At 42.9% G+C, this 19,341-nt stretch overlaps 2 protein-coding genes across 4 annotated transcripts; one reads left to right on the forward strand and one right to left on the reverse strand.

The window, feature by feature from the left end:
- Positions 1-9,435: 9,435 nt before the first annotated feature.
- On the forward strand, positions 9,436-15,012 carry LOC149394457 (long chain base biosynthesis protein 2a-like). The gene is made up of 6 exons (XM_089617206.1): positions 9,436-9,530; positions 9,606-9,675; positions 9,777-9,903; positions 10,053-10,211; positions 10,314-10,421; positions 14,374-15,012. The coding sequence occupies exons 3-6, from the start codon at positions 9,889-9,891 to the stop codon at positions 14,452-14,454; spliced, it is 363 nt and encodes a 120-aa protein (XP_089473332.1). The 5' UTR covers positions 9,436-9,530; positions 9,606-9,675; positions 9,777-9,888; the 3' UTR covers positions 14,455-15,012.
- LOC149394458 (uncharacterized) lies at positions 10,675-19,309 on the reverse strand. Of its 3 annotated transcripts, none has more exons than XM_089617195.1 (5): positions 19,163-19,309; positions 18,756-19,046; positions 16,699-18,326; positions 16,234-16,337; positions 15,449-15,996 (listed from the first exon to the last, which is right to left on the reverse strand). In XM_089617195.1, the coding sequence occupies exons 1-4, from the start codon at positions 19,280-19,282 to the stop codon at positions 16,310-16,312; spliced, it is 2,067 nt and encodes a 688-aa protein (XP_089473321.1). In that variant the 5' UTR covers positions 19,283-19,309; the 3' UTR covers positions 15,449-15,996; positions 16,234-16,309. The 3 variants fall into 3 exon arrangements, with proteins under 3 accessions (XP_089473322.1, XP_089473321.1, XP_089473320.1); XM_089617194.1 differs by having other exon boundaries at positions 15,449-16,094; XM_089617196.1 differs by lacking the exons at positions 15,449-15,996; positions 16,234-16,337 and adding an exon at positions 10,675-11,063 and having other exon boundaries at positions 16,733-18,326.
- Positions 19,310-19,341: the final 32 nt, after the last annotated feature.

A 19,341-nucleotide genomic window follows, 5' to 3' on the forward strand; every position in this document is an offset into this window, starting at 1 on the left:
GCATATGAAAGAAAAGCAGCTAATGCAAAGCATGTGACGTGCGAACAAGCAAACAAGAATGCAGGATGCAGCTATCACCTAAAAGTGACTAATGAGCGCGCATCCTAGAATACTAGCCGTCCCGCAAAGTTATACACTCATCACTGCTATAACCTCCGGTCCGACTAGAGACCAGTTTTCAACTTCGAGCAGCAGTCGTCAACTGATCTAAGTTTTAACACATGTCTGGGATCCACTAGTGGTACTTCCTTCATCATGACGTCAGCGCCACTGGTCTCTGGCATAGTGAGCTCGCGAACCGCGACCATCACCCACTACGCCCCGGTGTGCTCAAGGCAGCTTCCGGTGAGTCTTCCAGCAAGCAATGAGCTCGCGATGCGCGACCTTCACCCATTGCTTCGAGTACTCGGCGCACGGACCGACATGGTCCGCCAAGCACAAGTCAGGGACTTGTGAGTACCACCGACACGAGATTAAAGTTTGGGTACACTGCAGCTAGCAGCGTACACGTTAAACTTATATACGGAAGAGCGTGACGAGATGAACCCCGAAAGAAATTATTGTTTCCCTTTGAAGCTCGTTTAGTGTTTTAAGTTGAAAGCTCGAGATGTGACTTTCGAACTCTCTACTCTCGATTGAATTTGAGAGTCTATCGCTCTTCCGTCCTCTCGATTCTAACCTACTTCCTAGAGTTAGAAGAGAAGTCTAATCACACACAAAGCAAACAAGGCTGGTTCAAGTTAGCGTTTGAACCTAACGGGCGAACCCGAGCTAAGTTTTCAAGCAAGAGTGGCCGAAGCCTTAACTTTCGAGTTTATTCATTTTTAGGCTTTTACCTACTCTTGTTTACTAGTAAGCAAATGTACAAACAAGCAGGATTATACCCTTGGTAAGTAGTTGACTTATGTCTCCACACTTACCCGGAATTGTTCGACAGAAAGCTTTACGATTCCTGAAGATGTCTTGCTTCACACGTTCTTCGAGACACTTGGCACTTGTCGAACGTCGAGAGAACTAGCATCCGGAGTTGAACATCTGTTAGTTATTGGATTCGAGTTTACTTAAAGATAATAGGGTTCGTTGTCGGGATTAGAGTCGGTTCGGAATTCGAGAATTTAATTTATTATTCCCCGGTTTTTCGGAGGTTTATTCAAGACTCGCGTATCCTCATATTGAGAGTGATACGAGATAATGTTCAACGAGTAATCACGAGTCTTAAATAAATTAAATAATCCGAAATTAAAAATAACCGAGAATTCCAAATGAATAATTAAATTAAATTCATAAACATTATTAAATAAATAATTCTAAATTATTTATTTAAATACTGAAAGTACATATATAAGAGTATTTAAACGCTGTAAGCGATTTAAAACTCACGAGTTAATCGAGCTTTATTTCGATAACTCTATCAACTTGAGATCTTCAGAGGCTAATCTCAACGCTCTCGACTCGTCTGGTTCCCGTCCGTCCGTCAATGTCTGTAAATCAAACCTGGAACCCAACGACGAGTTAACATCTTAAAACCAAATTCCGATATCACATAACTCAAAACCCGAACCCATAACCCAAACAAGCGAACTCAACATAAATCCAACTGACCGGAAACGACCACAAAACTCAAATCGAGGCTCAGACTTTATCATTATTATTTGTGAACTAAAACGCATACCCGAGACCAAGTTCACGGCCACAACAAACATACGGCTCAACCAAGTCACACGGCCAAGACAACACACGGCCACACAAATCCCAAACCAAACAAACTCACGGTTAAGACATCACTCAAACAAGTATTCAGAGTCTTAAGTTCATCATCACAGCCTCAGATACTAACAACAAACAAATCGCAGAATCAAAAAGCCCCAAAATCAAACCCTAGTTCATCTTATTTTCGGCCAAAATCAAACAATACCCAGAAATCCGAATCCAATCTTCAAATTCAAGTCACAAACATCATTAATCGAGTCTAATGAACAATTAAAACCAATCAATTTAACCGAAATCAACTCGGATTTGAAAATCCCCAATTCGGAATTTCAAACCCTAATTTCTCAGAAAAATCAATTCGGTTTAGCTTGTTCTTACCGAGATTTTCACGAATTCGGTGTCCTCATCGCTCGGTTGCTTGTTCCCGGCGTCTCCTTCTCGGGCGGTGGTCACGGCGAGCTCGCGGCGGCGTCGCGTCACTCAGTCGAGGCGCGCGCGATGGCTCGGCACCACGTGACGCGCGAAGGAGAGAGAGAGAGAGAGGAAGGCGAGTGAGAGGTGATGGCAGCGACGACGTGACTCGGCGGCGCTGTTCTTCCTCGGGCCGGAGCGCGCGGTGGAGCTCGGTGCTGGGTGATGGCGCGCGAAGGAGAGGAAGAAAGAAGAAGATGAAGAGTTGAAGGTGGTGGCGGTGATGATGGCTCGGTGACGAGCAGAGGAGCGGCCGAGAGTTTTGTCTTTTTTTTTTCGTCTGGTGGTTCGTTTGGTCGAGAGAGAAGCGTAGGAGAAGAAGAAAGAAGAAGAAGAAGTGGAGATAGAGGAGAGAGAGAGCGTGACCGAGAGAGTGAGAAAAAGAGAGAGATGAGAGTGATGAGGTGGCAGCGAGAGAAAGAGAGGGAGGCTAGGTGTCCGCGTCTCATCGTGCCACGCGTGCACAAGTGGCCCAGTCACATTCTGCCACAATTCTTTCAAAACGACCCCAACTCTTCTTTTTCTTTCAATCTCATCCCTCAAAACTTTGCATATAAGTCCTTTTAAAAATAAACTCTCACAATCCTGTCCTTAATTAATTAAAAATAATCTTGAAAAATAACCGAGAAAATTATTATTATTTCTCGTTATCTTGAATATATTTAAGGGATTTCGGAATTCATTTTTACTCTTGAGATTTTTAAATCTCCGAGTATGTTTCGAATAATAATATTGGATTACTCGAACATTTTCATTCCGAAATTTCATCGACCTTAAATATTATCATTTTCCAAGATATTTAAAATTTAAGGACGTCTCATATGCAACAAGAATTTGAATTAAAACTCGTCCATTTATTCAAATTCACAAGTCGAGCGGTTACAAAAGAGTATAAATTACAATCCCTACCCCCTTAAAAGAGTTTCGTCCTCGAAACTTAGAACAAGGAAGGGTACTTCTTTTGCATTTCGCTCTCAAGCTCCCAAGTAGCTTCTTCTGTAGAGTGACTCTTCCAAAGTACTTTGACCAAAGGTATGGTCTTATTCCTTAAGACTTTCTCCTTGCGATCAAGGATTGCGACGGCTGATTCTTCATACCTGATGTCAGGAGAAATTTCAATCTCTTGATCTTGCAGTACATGTGAAGGATCAGACATGTATTTCCGTAGCATCGATACGTGAAATACATCATGGAGGTTGGACATCGACGGTGGTAGAGCTAGGCGATACGCTGCCTTGCCCACTCGCTCCAGAATCTCGAAAGGTCCAATATACCTCGGGCTGAGCTTCCATTTCTTCCCGAATCTCATGACACCACGCATCGGGGAAACCTTTAAAAAGACTTTCTCTCCTGCTTCGAATTCTAACGGTCGTCTTCGTTTGTCTGCATAGCTCTTTTGGCGACTCTGAGATGTTTTCATTCGGGCTCGAATCGTCTTAATTGCCTCTGTAGTCTGCTCCACCAATTCAGGTCCGAACAGCTTGCTCTCGCCAGCTTCATCCCAATGAATTGGAGAGCGACACTTCCGTCCATAGAGGGCTTCATAAGGCGTCATTCCGATTGTCGCTTGGTAGCTGTTGTTGTAGGAGAATTCGACCAAAGGGAGATAACGACTCCACGAGCCTGGGAAGTCTAAGACACATGCCCGAAGCATATCCTCCAACAATTGTATCGTGCGTTCACTCTGACCATCTGTTTGGGGATGAAAAGCAGTACTGAACTTCAATCGTGTTCCCAAATTCTCCTGCAGACTCTTCCAAAATTTGGAAGTGAATCGGGTATCTCGGTCGGATACGATTGAATTAGGGATTCCATGGAGACGTACAATCTCTTTGATATACAATTCAGCAAGCTTATCTACCGTGTGAGTGGTTTTGATAGGTAGAAAGTGAGCTGATTTGGTTAATCTATCAACAATAACCCAGACAGAGTCATGACCAGCAGTGGTTTTTGGCAAACCTGACACGAAATCCATCGTTATCTGCTCCCATTTCCATTGCGGAACCTCAAGGGGTTGAAGCATTCCTGCTGGTTTCTGGTGTTCTGCCTTGATTTGTTGACAAGTTAAGCACCTTTGAACAAATGCAGCTACATCTTTCTTCATTCCTGGCCACCAATAGACCTTTTTCAGGTCCTGGTACATCTTAGTCACACCAGGATGCACGGAATACGGCGTTCCGTGAGCTTCCTCCATCAATTGTCTCTTGATTCCTTCGTCGAACGGTACACAGACTCTCCCGTTACACCTTAGAACATCTTTCTCGTCCAGTGTAAACTTACCTTCTGCGTCATTCTGAGCATCAAACATCTTGCTGAGAAGATACTCATCTGCGTACTGACCGTCTTTAATCTGTTCCAGCAACATTGGTCGCACACTGAGCGCAGCTATCCTTCCCGTGATTAGCTGAAGCTCCAGTTGCTGAACATCCTTCTTCAGCTTGAGGGACGTCTCAACTAGACTTGCTAGTGAAACTACCGACTTACGACTGAGCGCATCAGCGACCTTATTAGCTTTACCAGGTTGATAGTGCAGCTCGAAGTCGTAGTCATTCAGAAGTTCCAACCAGCGTCCTTGTCGCATGTTTAGCTCTTTCTGGGTGAAGAGATACTTCAGCGTCTTATGGTCCGTATAAATGTCGCAATGAACTCCATACAAGTAGTGTCGCCATATTTTAAGCGCAAAAACAACTGCTGCGAGCTCCAGATCATGCGTAGGGTACCGGGTTTCATAATCCTTCAGCTGTCGCGAGGCATAAGCAATAACCTTACCATGCTGCATTAGAACCGCGCCTAATCCTTGCTTAGAGGCATCACAGTAGATCGCGAATCCGTCGGCTCCCTGAGGAATAGTGAGCACTGGAGCCGTGGTCAGACGATTCTTCAACTCCTGGAAGCTTTCTTCACACTTCTCAGACCAGACAAACTTCTGTCCTTTACGGGTCAGTTGGGTTAACGGCATGGCTAATTTAGAAAATCCTTCTACGAACTTCCTGTAGTAGCCTGCAAGACCCAAGAAGCTTCTTATCTCGGTTACCGTCTTCGGTTGATTCCACTGCTTCACTGCTTCCACTTTGGTCGGATCTACCATGATTCCTGTGCTACTGACTACGTGACCAAGGAAAACAACGTGCTCTAGCCAAAATTCACACTTTGAGAACTTGGCGTACAGTTGCTTTTCCCGTAGTCTTGTCAGAGCCATCTCTAGATGTTGCGCGTGTTCTTCCTTGGTTTTCGAGTAAATCAGGATGTCATCAATAAACACGATGATGAACTTGTCCAAGAAATCCTCAAATACTCGATTCATCAAGTTCATAAACGCTGCAGGTGCATTGGTTAGTCCAAAAGACATAACTAGGAACTCGTAATGACCATAACGAGTCCTAAAAGCCGTCTTTGGAATGTCCTCGTCCCGAACCTTCAGCTGATGGTACCCTGATCGCAGATCAATCTTCGAAAACACAGTTGCTCCAGCAAGTTGGTCGAACAGATCATCAATGCGCGGCAACGGATACTTGTTTTTTATTGTCACCTGATTCAGGCCACGGTAATCGATACATAACCGTAACGAACCATCTGCCTTCTTGACGAACAAGACTGGCGCTCCCCATGGCGAATGGCTCGGTCTGATGAATCCCTTATCCAATAACTCTTGGAGTTGTGTCTTATGTTCCTTCAATTCCGCCGGAGCCATCCGATACGGGGTCTTCGATATCGGTGCTGTTCCTGGAAGGAGTTCCACATTAAACTCGACTTCACGGTCAGGAGGTAGACCAGGAAGATCTTCTGGGAAAACATCCAGAAAGTTCCTCACAACAGGAATATCTTGCGGTTGTGGCTTGGTCGCTTTCGCAGTATCCACAACACTCGCGAGATATCCGGCACATCCTTGCTGCATCATCTTCAACGCTTTAAGTGCCGATATAACGGGAAATTCCAACTTCCGAGAGGAACCTTGGAACTGGAATGGTTCAAGCCCCGGTTCTTGAAACAAAACCGACTTCTTTCTACAATCAATGACTGCATAATGCTTACTTAACCAATCCATTCCAAGTATTACATCATAGTCAACCATTTCTAGTTCAATCAGGTCTGCTTCAAGGACCTGATCCCGAACTTGAATAGGCACATCTTTATACCAGTATAGCGACTGATATCTCTCCCCTGAGGGTGTAACCGTAACAAACGGATACGAGAAGGTCTCTTTGTTTCTACTCAACTGATCAGATCTTCTAGATGCAATGAATGAGTTCGTGGCTCCTGAGTCTATCAATGCATATGCGGAGAAAGAGGCTACAGAAATCTGACCTGTAACGGCAGTAGATGACCCTGCACGAACCTCATCCTCGTAGATAGAGTAGACTCGAGCATTAGCCTTTGGTTGTTCCTTTGGTGCAGGAGCCTTTCTTTCTGAACTCTGGCAGACTTTCGACAAATGACCTACTTTTCCACATCGGAAACATGTCAACGTGCGAGCAAAGCAGTCGCCATCATGCACTTCGCCACATCTCCAGCACTGGGACGACGGCTGGTTCCCGAAGTTTCTGGGCTTCTTGTTGGACGGCCCTGGGCGTCTATTGTCTGCCTTATTCTTCTTCTGGTTCACGGACTGCGAGCGATTGTTAGAACTCGCCTGAGATCGGTTATTTGATCCTTGCTGAAACCTATTACCAGACCTCTGCTGCTGCCGATTCTCCCATCGCGATAGAGATCGGGTTCTTCCTTGTGAATTACCTTGCCCCGTTCTAGCAGGTTCAGAAGACGGTGTTGCAACCGGCTTTGACTCAGGAATTCGTTCACTTTCACGCCAACCAGCAATGCGTAACGCTCTCTGCACAGCGTTGGCATAAGTACGGGGTCCGGTGTCGCCACTATCCACTTGGCTCACAATTTCCACGTTCAGACCGTGCATGTATTTCATCTTGCGAGCTTGATCAGTGGGAACCAAGGAAGGAGCAAACCTGGCCAACGTATCGAACTTCGCCGTATATTCGGAAACAGACAGGGTGCCCTGTCGCAAGTTCATAAACTCGCGTACCTTGTTCGATAGGTTTGCCTCGCTTAGATACTTTCCGTGAAACAAGTTGAGGAAGTGAATCCACGTCATCGTGTGGATGTCCTCATATGACGCTACGACCTCCCACCAACCTCTCGCCTCGTCTTCCAGCTGGTGCACGGCACACGCTAACCTCTCCTGATCTGACAGCTGCATATAGTTGCAAATCTGCTGAATCCTCTTGATCCAGTTCTCAGCTGTAGCAGGGTCAACGTTACCGCCAAACTGCATAGGGTTCTGCTTCCGAAATCTTTCATACACCGGTTCGCCTACCGGGGGAACGACATCAGGGATCCGGAAGTTCAGCTCTTCCAGGGGATCCACGCGTGCCTGCGGTGGATGTTCACGTCGTTCATCTTGAGCAGGAGGCTCCGGGTTTGGTGGAGGTGGCGCATTTAATCTTGTCAAAAGTTCAGTGATCGTGCGATTATGGGCTTCAAGCTGCTGTGCAACTATCTGATCTCGTTGTGCTGCGCTAGCAGCCTGTCTCTCCAAGGCGTGTCGCATTTCTGCGAGGTCTGCCGCCGTAGCATTTCCGGTAGGAGACGGGTCTTGTCCGGACATATTTCCTCAGTTCTACACACGAGAACAAACAAGGTTACTCAGGTATCCATACCGGAATGCGAGAGACATACAATCAACACATGATCAACTGCAACTAAAGCGTGATTTTATATATATACAACCATATCTACATCCATATATACATATCAAAAGATACAACCAAGATTCCACATCAAGTTCACACGTACACATGCTAGACAAAAAAAAACTACAGGTAGACTAGCTCTCACCAGGCTTAGTCTACTAAATCCAAAAAACATGTACAACAACCTCCCGAACTAACCCCTCAAAAGACTAACCACCACTATCTACACAAGCCTAAACACACCCTCACATAAGAGGATAATCCTCAACGGGATCCTCATCCTCATCGTCATCCACCTCGCTCTCCTCGTCGTCAGAGATCACAATAACAAGAGGAGCTGCAGGTGGCTGTGCGGGTGGTGGCGGTGGCGGTGGCGCGTTCGGCGGCGATGCTGGTGGTGTCGGCGCCTGAGGTGGCTGGGCTGGTGGTACTGGCGCATACGCTGGGTGCGGGGCAGGCTCGTAGCCTGGAGGAATCCAACATCCTACCTGGGAACTCCCATGGACGGGCAGCAACACAACAGCATCGGATACCTGTACTCGGGTCGTAACCCCTGGTGAAAGATAAACTGCTGTCGGCGGTCCTCCAAAGCAAAGGGGCAAGATGTCACGATCTCCTCCTCAAATCGATCCTCGTACTGAGCGATCGACTCGAAGTCGAGCTGAAAGAAACCATGAGCGAACTCGTTCCACTCATCCGTTCGCCCCTGGGCTGAAAAAGTGGCCCCCATAATGGCCTGGAACATGTCCCATGATCGATACAAACTACCCAGCGCCACATGCCGGGTCCAGCGAGTCCAGGCTGGTCCCTGCAAGAGCGTCGTGGCAATACTAGTACGGAACATCTCAGGGATAGCAAGGGCATCCATCCACTCGATGGTAGTACCAATCCATCGCACCCACGTAAGTGTACCCCTCATCCCGCTGAACGTCGGAGCGGTAGGAGGAACAGACGCAAGAGCCTCCGGGTAGGATAGTATCGTCACTTGAGCCATTCCACCTGCCAAAACGACAGGCCAACGGTAAGCACAAGTTCCAACACTTTCCCATAACCAGAACATGTATCTCAGGTCTACAGAAACGGCTAAACCTGGGCTCTGATACCACAAAATCTGTCACGATCCGCGAGCGTCGTCACCTCGCCCGCAAGCCGCGACTCGGCGGAACCAACATCACGTAGCGGGAGCATATCATATATGAATAATATAATGTAAACAAAACATTTAAAGTAAATACATAATTTACAAAACATATAATATACGAAATACGATATTATTAAAAGTGCGGAAACGTTTACAACAAAAGTGGTTATCGGAAATCTCGGGAAATTTTTCGTTTTTCTTTTAGAACTAGAAGTCGTATATCCTATGAAAGAAAAGCAGCTAATGCAAAGCATGTGACGTGCGAACAATCCGATCGCTGACACGAACAATCCGATCGCAATACCTTCGATCTTTGAAATGGAAGCACGCGATTCGTCGTCGCACTTGTCTGTCGGCTTCGATTCGATGGACGATGATGATCCGTTTTTCATCATCAATGGATTTTCTGCAGGGCTATTTGATTATAAGTGACTCGTTGAATCACAACTCGATCGTGAACGGAGCACGCGGGTCTGGAGCTACAATCCGCGTCTTCCAACACAACAGTAAGTTGTATAATAAGTAGCTATATTTTGAATGTTTTGCTCAGATTTGCTCATATCGTTCCTTGTCTTTGACAGCGCCGTCTCATTTGGAGGAGGTTTTGAGAGAGCAGATTGCGGATGGACAGCCGAGAACTCACAGACCAAGGTTTGTTTTTCAATGTCCCGACTTCTTATCATAACTCTTTCAATCACGTCGTAAGCAAAAAAAGAAAAAAGAAAAAAAAAACTGATTTAGATTATACGCAGGAGCTAATCCAATACTTGAAGTACACTTGTCCTGCTCATCTTTACGCTACTTCGATATCACCGCCGGCCGCGGAACAAATAATATCCGCCATTAGAGTCATTCTTGGAGAGGATGGTACAGACAGAGGTTTGGACTCTCTTCTTCTTACTATCACTCAGTGTTATGTTTGTTTGTGAAGTTATTTATATGCAATGACCTATAATCTCATCTGCATCTTCAATATGTTCGAAAAGTGTCCAAGTGACTTTTTTTTTTTTTTTTTTTAATCTCGCCAGGAGCTCAGAAGCATAAGGGAAAACAGTAACTTCTTCAGGTCAGAACTGCAGAAAATGGGTTTCGAGGTTCTAGGAGATAACGATTCTCCGGTTATGCCGATTATGCTTTACAACCCGGCCAAAATACCCGCCTTCTCGCGAGAGTGCCTCAAGCAGAATGTGAGTCCATCGTCCAGCTATATGGGATTCCCCGTTAAATCTTTTCAGTAAATGATATTGTTATTTTATTTGTATTCTAATTACTAAACGATTCGGGTACAGGTCGCTGTTGTAACGGTGGCGTTTCCAGCGACCCCGTTGCTATTGGCACGGGCACGTATATGCATTTCAGCGTCTCATTCGAGAGAAGATCTACTAACAGCATTGGAGGTAAACTGACTATTTTATATATAAATATATATATAATTTGCCACCAACTTCATAACATTTTCACACTTTCTACCAAAATGCTAATTTTTCCCAAAATGCCACCATCTATGTCAACAATGTTGACATCTATGTTTGCCCTTCACTATTAGATGTCAACATTGTTGACATAGAGGTGGCATTTTGTCACGACCCGCGAGCGTCGTCACCTCGCCCGCAAGCCGCGACTCGGCGGAACCAACATCACGTAGCGGGAGCATATCATATATGAATAATATAATGTAAACAAAACATTTAAAGTAAATACATAATTTACAAAACATATAATATACGAAATACGATATTATTAAAAGTGCGGAAACGTTTACAACAAAAGTGGTTATCGGAAATCTCGGGAAATTTTTCGTTTTTCTTTTAGAACTAGAAGTCGTATATCGACCCTTATACATACATATATATGTACATAGAAGCTCCCGACTTTACATATATACACGGGATATTATTTAAGGAAGAGTCGATACTATTCAAAACATTATATATATAGAGGTCTACTTCCCGAGCCAGAACCCATAGCCCGTAGGTCAAGAGATACGCGTTCCGTCTCAGTTTCCTTCTCGGTCGTCTACATTGCCGCCTTGCCCTTATCTACATTACCAAGGGACATAAAACTATGAGTCGAATGACTCAGCAAGCGGGAGTCTAGCATATGAAAGAAAAGCAGCTAATGCAAAGCATGTGACGTGCGAACAAGCAAACAAGAATGCAGGATGCAGCTATCACCTAAAAGTGACTAATGAGCGCGCATCCTAGAATACTAGCCGTCCCGCAAAGTTATACACTCATCACTGCTATAACCTCCGGTCCGACTAGAGACCAGTTTTCAACTTCGAGCAGCAGTCGTCAACTGATCTAAGTTTTAACACATGTCTGGGATCCACTAGTGGTACTTCCTTCATCATGACGTCAGCGCCACTGGTCTCTGGCATAGTGAGCTCGCGAACCGCGACCATCACCCACTACGCCCCGGTGTGCTCAAGGCAGCTTCCGGTGAGTCTTCCAGCAAGCAATGAGCTCGCGATGCGCGACCTTCACCCATTGCTTCGAGTACTCGGCGCACGGACCGACATGGTCCGCCAAGCACAAGTCAGGGACTTGTGAGTACCACCGACACGAGATTAAAGTTTGGGTACACTGCAGCTAGCAGCGTACACGTTAAACTTATATACGGAAGAGCGTGACGGGATAAACCCCGAAAGAAATTATTGTTTCCCTTTGAAGCTCGTTTAGTGTTTTAAGTTGAAAGCTCGAGATGTGACTTTCGAACTCTCTACTCTCGATTGAATTTGAGAGTCTATCGCTCTTCCGTCCTCTCGATTCTAACCTACTTCCTAGAGTTAGAAGAGAAGTCTAATCACACACAAAGCAAACAAGGCTGGTTCAAGTTAGCGTTTGAACCTAACGGGCGAACCCGAGCTAAGTTTTCAAGCAAGAGTGGCCGAAGCCTTAACTTTCGAGTTTATTCATTTTTAGGCTTTTACCTACTCTTGTTTACTAGTAAGCAAATGTACAAACAAGCAGGATTATACCCTTGGTAAGTAGTTGACTTATGTCTCCACACTTACCCGGAATTGTTCGACAGAAAGCTTGACGATTCCTGAAGATGTCTTGCTTCACACGTTCTTCGAGACACTTGGCACTTGTCGAACGTCGAGAGAACTAGCATCCGGAGTTGAACATCTGTTAGTTATTGGATTCGAGTTTACTTAAAGATAATAGGGTTCGTTGTCGGGATTAGAGTCGGTTCGGAATTCGAGAATTTAATTTATTATTCCCCGGTTTTTTCGGAGGTTTATTCAAGACTCGCGTATCCTCATATCGAGAGTGATACGAGATAATGTTCAACGAGTAATCACGAGTCTTAAATAAATTAAATAATCCGAAATTAAAAATAACCGAGAATTCCAAATGAATAATTAAATTAAATTCATAAACATTATTAAATAAATAATTCTAAATTATTTATTTAAATACTGAAAGTACATATATAAGAGTATTTAAACGATGTAAGCGATTTAAAACTCACGAGTTAATCGAGCTTTATTTCGATAACTCTATCAACTTGAGATCTTCAGAGGCTAATCTCAACGCTCTCGACTCGTCTGGTTCCCGTCCGTCCGTCAATGTCTGTAAATCAAACCTGGAACCCAACGACGAGTTAACATCTTAAAACCAAATTCCGATATCACATAACTCAAAACCCGAACCCATAACCCAAACAAGCGAACTCAACATAAATCCAACTGACCGGAAACGACCACAAAACTCAAATCGAGGCTCAGACTTTATCATTATTATTTGTGAACTAAAACACATACCCGAGACCAAGTTCACGGCCACAACAAATATACGGCTCAACCAAGTCACACGGCCAAGACAACACACGGCCACACAAATCCCAAACCAAACAAACTCACGGTTAAGACATCACTCAAACAAGTATTCAGAGTCTTAAGTTCATCATCACAGCCTCAGATACTAACAACAAACAAATCGCAGAATCAAAAAGCCCCAAAATCAAACCCTAGTTCATCTTATTTTCGGCCAAAATCAAACAATACCCAGAAATCCGAATCCAATCTTCAAATTCAAGTCACAAACATCATTAATCGAGTCTAATGAACAATTAAAACCAATCAATTTAACCGAAATCAACTCGGATTTGAAAATCCCCAATTCGGAATTTCAAACCCTAATTTCTCAGAAAAATCAATTCGGTTTAGCTTGTTCTTACCGAGATTTTCACGAATTCGGTGTCCTCATCGCTCGGTTGCTTGTTCCCGGCGTCTCCTTCTCGGGCGGTGGTCACGGCGAGCTCACGGCGGCGTCGCGTCACTCAGTCGAGGCGCGCGCGATGGCTCGGCACCACGTGACGCGCGAAGGAGAGAGAGAGAGAGGAAGGCGAGTGAGAGGTGATGGCAGCGACTACGTGACTCGGCGGCGCTGTTCTTCCTCGGGCCGGAGCGCGCGGTGGAGCTCGGTGCTGGGTGATGGCGCGCGAAGGAGAGGAAGAAAGAAGAAGATGAAGAGTTGAAGGTGGTGGCGGTGATGATGGCTCGGTGACGAGCAGAGGAGCGGCCGAGAGTTTTGTCTTTTTTTTTTCGTCTGGTGGTTCGTTTGGTCGAGAGAGAAGCGAAGGAGAAGAAGAAAGAAGAAGAAGAAGTGGAGATAGAGGAGAGAGAGAGCATGACCGAGAGAGTGAGAAAAAGAGAGAGATGAGAGTGATGAGGTGGCAGCGAGAGAAAGAGAGGGAGGCTAGGTGTCCGCGTCTCATCGTGCCACGCGTGCACAAGTGGCCCAGTCACATTCTGCCACAATTCTCTCAAAACGACCCCAACTCTTCTTTTTCTTTCAATCTCATCCCTCAAAACTTTGCATATAAGTCCTTTTAAAAATAAACTCTCACAATCCTGTCCTTAATTAATTAAAAATAATCTTGAAAAATAACCGAGAAAATTATTATTATTTCTCGTTATCTTGAATATATTTAAGGGATTTCGGAATTCATTTTTACTCTTGAGATTTTTAAATCTCCGAGTATGTTTCGAATAATAATATTGGATTACTCGAACATTTTCATTCCGAAATTTCATCGACCTTAAATATTATCATTTTCCAAGATATTTAAAATTTAAGGACGTCTCATATGCAACAAGAATTTGAATTAAAACTCGTCCATTTATTCAAATTCACAAGTCGAGCGGTTACAAAAGTTTATACATTACACATTTTGGGAAAAATTAGCGTTTTGGTGGAAAGTGGGAAAATGTTATGAAATTGGTGGCAAATTAGGTAATTTCTCATATACATAGGCATTTTGAGTGTTCTAGTTAGAGTTACCACTGTCATACTGGATTTTTATGCCTTGAGATGTTTTTTGGGTTGATATTTGATTCAGGTGATTGGCCGGGTTGGTGATTTGGTGGGTATAAAATACCTCCCCGCCGAGCAAAACAATAATGAGCTCCATAAGGACTGAATATGCTATCTCAACCCAAATGCTCGGTTCAAAGTTTTTGCAGAAGAAATACGGAGAAAAAGATAAGGTCAGGTAAACAAGAGACTGTGATATCTTGTTCAAGGCTTCAAACAAAACATGAGTCATTTGGTGAGAGGGTTTTCTATTTATTTTGTATTTTTTGGTTTCCTAGTTTGCTAAATTTTGGCCCGAGTTTTGTACAGTTGTTACGGTTATTAGATTTTTTTTTTTATTTTATTTCTCAGACAAGTTTCCATTTTCTACTTGCTGGATCTAAATTAGGTATCGATTTTTTTTTTCTTGATTAGGAATTGTTTATTTGCATTCCTACGTAAATAAACGTTATATATGTTTGTTTTGGCTCAATAACGATATGGTTTAAACCAGTAACAGGTCATTGCTGCTCCTCTGTAATATCTTGTATAAGGCTTCAAACAAACATTAGTCGATTTGTGAGATAGTTTTCTAATTTTTGTAGTTTTCCAAAAGCTAAATTTTGGCCTGAGTTTTGTACAGCTGCAACGGTTATTAAAAAGCTGTTTGGTTTCTTACTCTCTTTTTTTAACTTGGAAAATTTTTCTAAGTTGTATTTATTTTTTGTGAACAATGCGAAAAAAATTAACCAATACCCAAACCCTTATGGCCACCACTCTCACCGCTACAAGTTTCCGAACGCGACGGCGGACAATAACTTGGCATCGCCCACAGACGCCGTACTCGTCGTCGGTGTCGGCGAAGAAACGGTTCCGTATGAATATCCAAATCTTGTATCAAATAAAAATGTGATATACGTAATTAGCCTGGAAGTATAAGTGTCCGGAAATTTAAGATAGGCATTTTGGCAACGGTGGCGCGTGGTAGTGTCAGATAGTTACACTTTGACCCCTTTTTTTCCATTCGTACAAGCCTCTTGAGCTATAGATTTTTGCATCGGTATCCTCTTTACTAACTTACATTCATATTAAAAAAAAAAATAATAATAATTGTTGTTCCGAAGTAATAACTAAATTTAATGAGTACTCGATACATTGATGTTACTAATAATTAGTAAAAATATACTAAAATAAAATCAGTTATGTTTATAACAGAAATTTACCTATCTTTATAATAAAATCATTTCAATAATATCTTTTATAAAATAACCAAGAATGCAAAATTTTTTGTTGAAAATATGAACGTATGTTAATATTGGGTTGTCGATTTTTTTTTTAAAAAGAAAATAAGGCCTCGTTAAAACATCCCCATCCCCAAATAGGGCCTCGATTTTTTTTTTTTTAAAGAAAATAAGGCCTCGTTACCATTCCCTATCTCCATAAACCATAATATCGGTCACCTTGAAGCCTTCCCCTGCATTCAGATCAAGACTAGGAACGAGCCGGTCTTTGAAATCAGTGAAAACCCCAACCTTGTTACCACTCCCAATCACATAACAAGAACTGGAAATATTTCTGTCTGAGCAGCCATAAGAACCACATTCATATCCTCGAATCTCCAAAATCCCATCCCGCCACTTATCTTCAGAAGACTTTATCCCATGTTTTCCTAGCCATTTTATCAAGGGGTTGACAACATGTTTTCCAAAATTTATAGGTAGCCATAACATATTGGTTGATACTTTTGAGAATTGAAGGAGCTGAACACTAAAAGAAAAATAAAAAAACTGAGAGTCAAAGTGAAGTTCACGAGCCATCCGTTCAGCTAAAAAAGGCTAAAAATACTACCTCGTATGTTCTGTTCCAAATTCATTAAAGTTTTCTACCACATATGGCTACCACATACCTCAGCATCAAGAGCTCAAGGGAACAAAAGTTTGCCTCCATGCAAAGGATCAACAATCGCATAAGCATCAAAGGGCTTAATCTGTTACTTCATATGGTGACATACTGACAATGAATGTTTAGTTAGAGACTAGAATAGTAAGTTACTCTAAGCCTTAAAGGACCGAAACGTGTCTGTTCACAAAATTAAAGATATACTATGATTACCATATAAAAAATGAAAATATTCACATGTTGAAAAATTATATTAAAGTCCACTTTTTTTTAAATTGTATTTTTTCCCGCCGTTAATAAAAAAAAATACCACGTAATTAGAACTATATCTTCATTTGTATCAAAATAATTGTCTCTTTGAGACCTTCGCAGCTCGTAGTGTTAGCAAATTTATTGAAATTGGCGGTGTATATAATATGCTAAGATTTTTTCAGATCTAGCAAACAGAAAGACATGACATTTATATGATTACCAGAAATTGTAGACTTTAATATGAATAGAAAAGCCTTGAGATTTGAAGTCAGGAAGTTGACTCAAGCTGCTGCAATTAGTGAGATTCAAGTGCTCGAGATTTGAGTTGCGAGAGAGATCCGGTAGTTGACTCAGGTTGCTGCAATTAGTGAGATTCAAGTCCCAGAGATTTGAGTTGCAAGAGAGGTCAGGAAGTTGACTCAGGCTGCTGCAATTAGTGAGATTCAAGAGCTCGAGTTTTGAGTTGCAAGAGAGGTCAGGAAGTTGACTCAGGCTGTTGCAATTAGTGAGATTCAAGTCCCGCAGAATTGAGTTGCAAGAGAGGTCAGGAAGTTGACTTAGGCTGCTGCAATTAGTGAGATTCAACTCCTCGAGATTTGTGTTGCGAGAGAGATCCGGTAGTTGACTCAGGTTGTCGCAATTAGTGAGATCCAACACCTCCAGATTTGAGTTGCAAGAGAGGTCAGGAAGTTGACTCAGGCTGCTGCAATTAGTGAGATTCAAGTCCCAGAGATTTGAGTTGCAAGAGAGGTCAGGAAGTTGACTCAGGCTGCTGCAATCAGTGAGATTCAACACCCCGAGATTTGAGTTGCAAGAGAGGTCAGGAAGTTGACTCAGGCTGCTGCAATTAGTGAGATTCAACTCCTCGAGATTTGTGTTGCGAGAGAGATCCGGTAGTTGACTCAGGTTGTCGCAATTAGTGAGATCCAACACCTCGAGATTTGAGTTGCAAGAGAGGTCAGGAAGTTGACTCAGGCTGCTGCAATCAGTGAGATTCATGTCCCAGAGATTTGAGTTGCAAGAGAGGTCAGGAAGTTGACTCAGGCTGCTGCAATTAGTGAGATTCAAGAGCTCGAGTTTTGAGTTGCAAGAGAGGTCAGGAAGTTGACTCAGGCTGCTGCAATTAGTGAGATTCAACACCTCGAGATTTGAGTTGCAAGAGAGGTCAGGAAGTTGACTCAGGCTGCTGCAATTATTGAGATTCATCACCCTGAGATTTGAGTTGCGAGAGAGGTCAGGAAGTTGACTTCGGCTGCTGCAATTAGTGAGATTCAACTTCCAGAGATTTGAGTTACGAGAGAGGTCAGGAAGTTGACTCAGGTTGCTGCAATTAGTGAGATTCAACTTCGGGAGATTTGAGTTGCGAGAGAGGTCAGGAAGTTGACTCAGGCTGCTGCAATTAGTGAGATTCAATTCCCAGAGATTTGAGTTGCGAGAGAGGTCAGGAAGTTGACTCAGGCTGCTGCAATTAGTGAGATTCAATTCCCAGAGATTCGAGTTGCGAGAGAGGTCAGGAAGTTGACTCAGGCTGCTGCAATTAGTGAGATTCAATTCCCAGAGATTTGAGTTGCGAGAGAGGTCAGGAAGTTGACTCAGGCTGCTGCAATTAGTGAGATCCAACACCGTGAGATTTGAGTTGCAAGAGAGGTCAGGAAGTTGACTCAGGCTGCTGCAATTAGTGAGATTCAACTCCTCGAGATTTGAGTTGCAAGAGAGATCCGAGAGTTGACTCAGGTTGCTGCAATTAGCAAGATTCAAGTGCTTGAGGTTTGAAGTGTGAGAGAGGCCCTGGAGTTGACTTAGATTTTTGCAACCATTGAGAATCAAGACTTCCAACTTTTGCAAATCCTATATGAAAAAGTGAACCGTGATTTATGTGAGTCAGACAGTATAAGTGATTGAAAATAACAAATACGCTTCTTAATACCTTGAGCTAGTGATATCAGACCTTGAAGTTCTAAAAAATTGTGATTCGAACCGATATCAAACTTCTCTAGCGTACTGTAGTGATATAACAAACTATTTTATACAAAAAATAAAATAAGTTAATTATTTAACAGCTATTTAGCGTTTTATGTTGAATAAATAGATAATTTCTAAAAAAATGGATTACAAATTTATCAAGCATTCGGAATGTGCCCTTTTTATTGAAAATATGAATGGAAGTTCAAGGAGGTGAACGCTAGATAAAAAAAAAAGTTTAAGGGTCAAATTGCAATAATTTGAACGCTAGAAAATATGAACCATTGTGTTAAAAAAAATACCGGAAAACAATACCTTGTATTCCAGGCTCCAAACCCGTTCAAGTTTGTCACTTTCAATGCACACCTCACGAAGATTCTTCGGATTAAAACTCTCTGGCAAGCATTTCAAGGGGCAACCCGTCCATCGGAAATATCTCAGTGTAGCGGGAAGGAAATCAAGATATTCAGGGAATAAAATTTTGCCGTTGTACGAAGACCAATCAATATAGAGAAACCACAGATTGCGCATTTCTTTAAAGACTAGAGGGCTTATGTCAGATTGTGGCTTATCCTTCAAGAAAATTCCTTCAATTTTTTGTGTCCCCTAATCACAGTTCATACCAAAAAAAAATGACCACATTATGATTATTATACAAATGATAATAAAGTGTGACTGCAATTAAGTTTTAAAGGATCTTGATATTCATAAGCATGACTTACTCGATTCTCTTCCAAGACACAGCAAGTATCTAATGTAGACCACAATCTACTGCGCTCTCCCGGATCCTTTGATTCTCCACGAACAATTTCTTGGCCCATTTCTTGGATCAAATCATGCATCCATATATTATCAAGAAATTATTAAAGTTTAGAAAACAAGTAGAAGTAAGACGGTCCGA

This window comes from Urtica dioica, chromosome 6 (genome assembly GCF_054948205.1).
Source record: "Urtica dioica subsp. dioica isolate 48M chromosome 6, U.dioica_male_clone48M_v1_H2, whole genome shotgun sequence".
Classification (NCBI taxonomy): domain Eukaryota; kingdom Viridiplantae; phylum Streptophyta; class Magnoliopsida; order Rosales; family Urticaceae; genus Urtica; species Urtica dioica.

Coding starts and splice junctions, on each gene's coding strand:
- LOC149394457 (XM_089617206.1), top strand. Junction 10,212..10,313: donor GAGAGTGCCTCAAGCAGAAT/GTGAGTCCATCG, acceptor ATTCGGGTACAG/GTCGCTGTTGTAACGGTGGC. Junction 10,422..14,373: donor ATCTACTAACAGCATTGGAG/GTAAACTGACTA, acceptor TATTTGATTCAG/GTGATTGGCCGGGTTGGTGA.
- LOC149394458 (XM_089617195.1), bottom strand. CDS start 19,282: ATGCATGATTTGATCCAAGAAATGGGCCAAGAAATTGTTCGTGGAGAA. Junction 19,047..19,162: donor GTGTCTTGGAAGAGAATCGA/GTAAGTCATGCT, acceptor AACTGTGATTAG/GGGACACAAAAAATTGAAGG. Junction 18,327..18,755: donor TTTGGAGCCTGGAATACAAG/GTATTGTTTTCC, acceptor TTTTTCATATAG/GATTTGCAAAAGTTGGAAGT.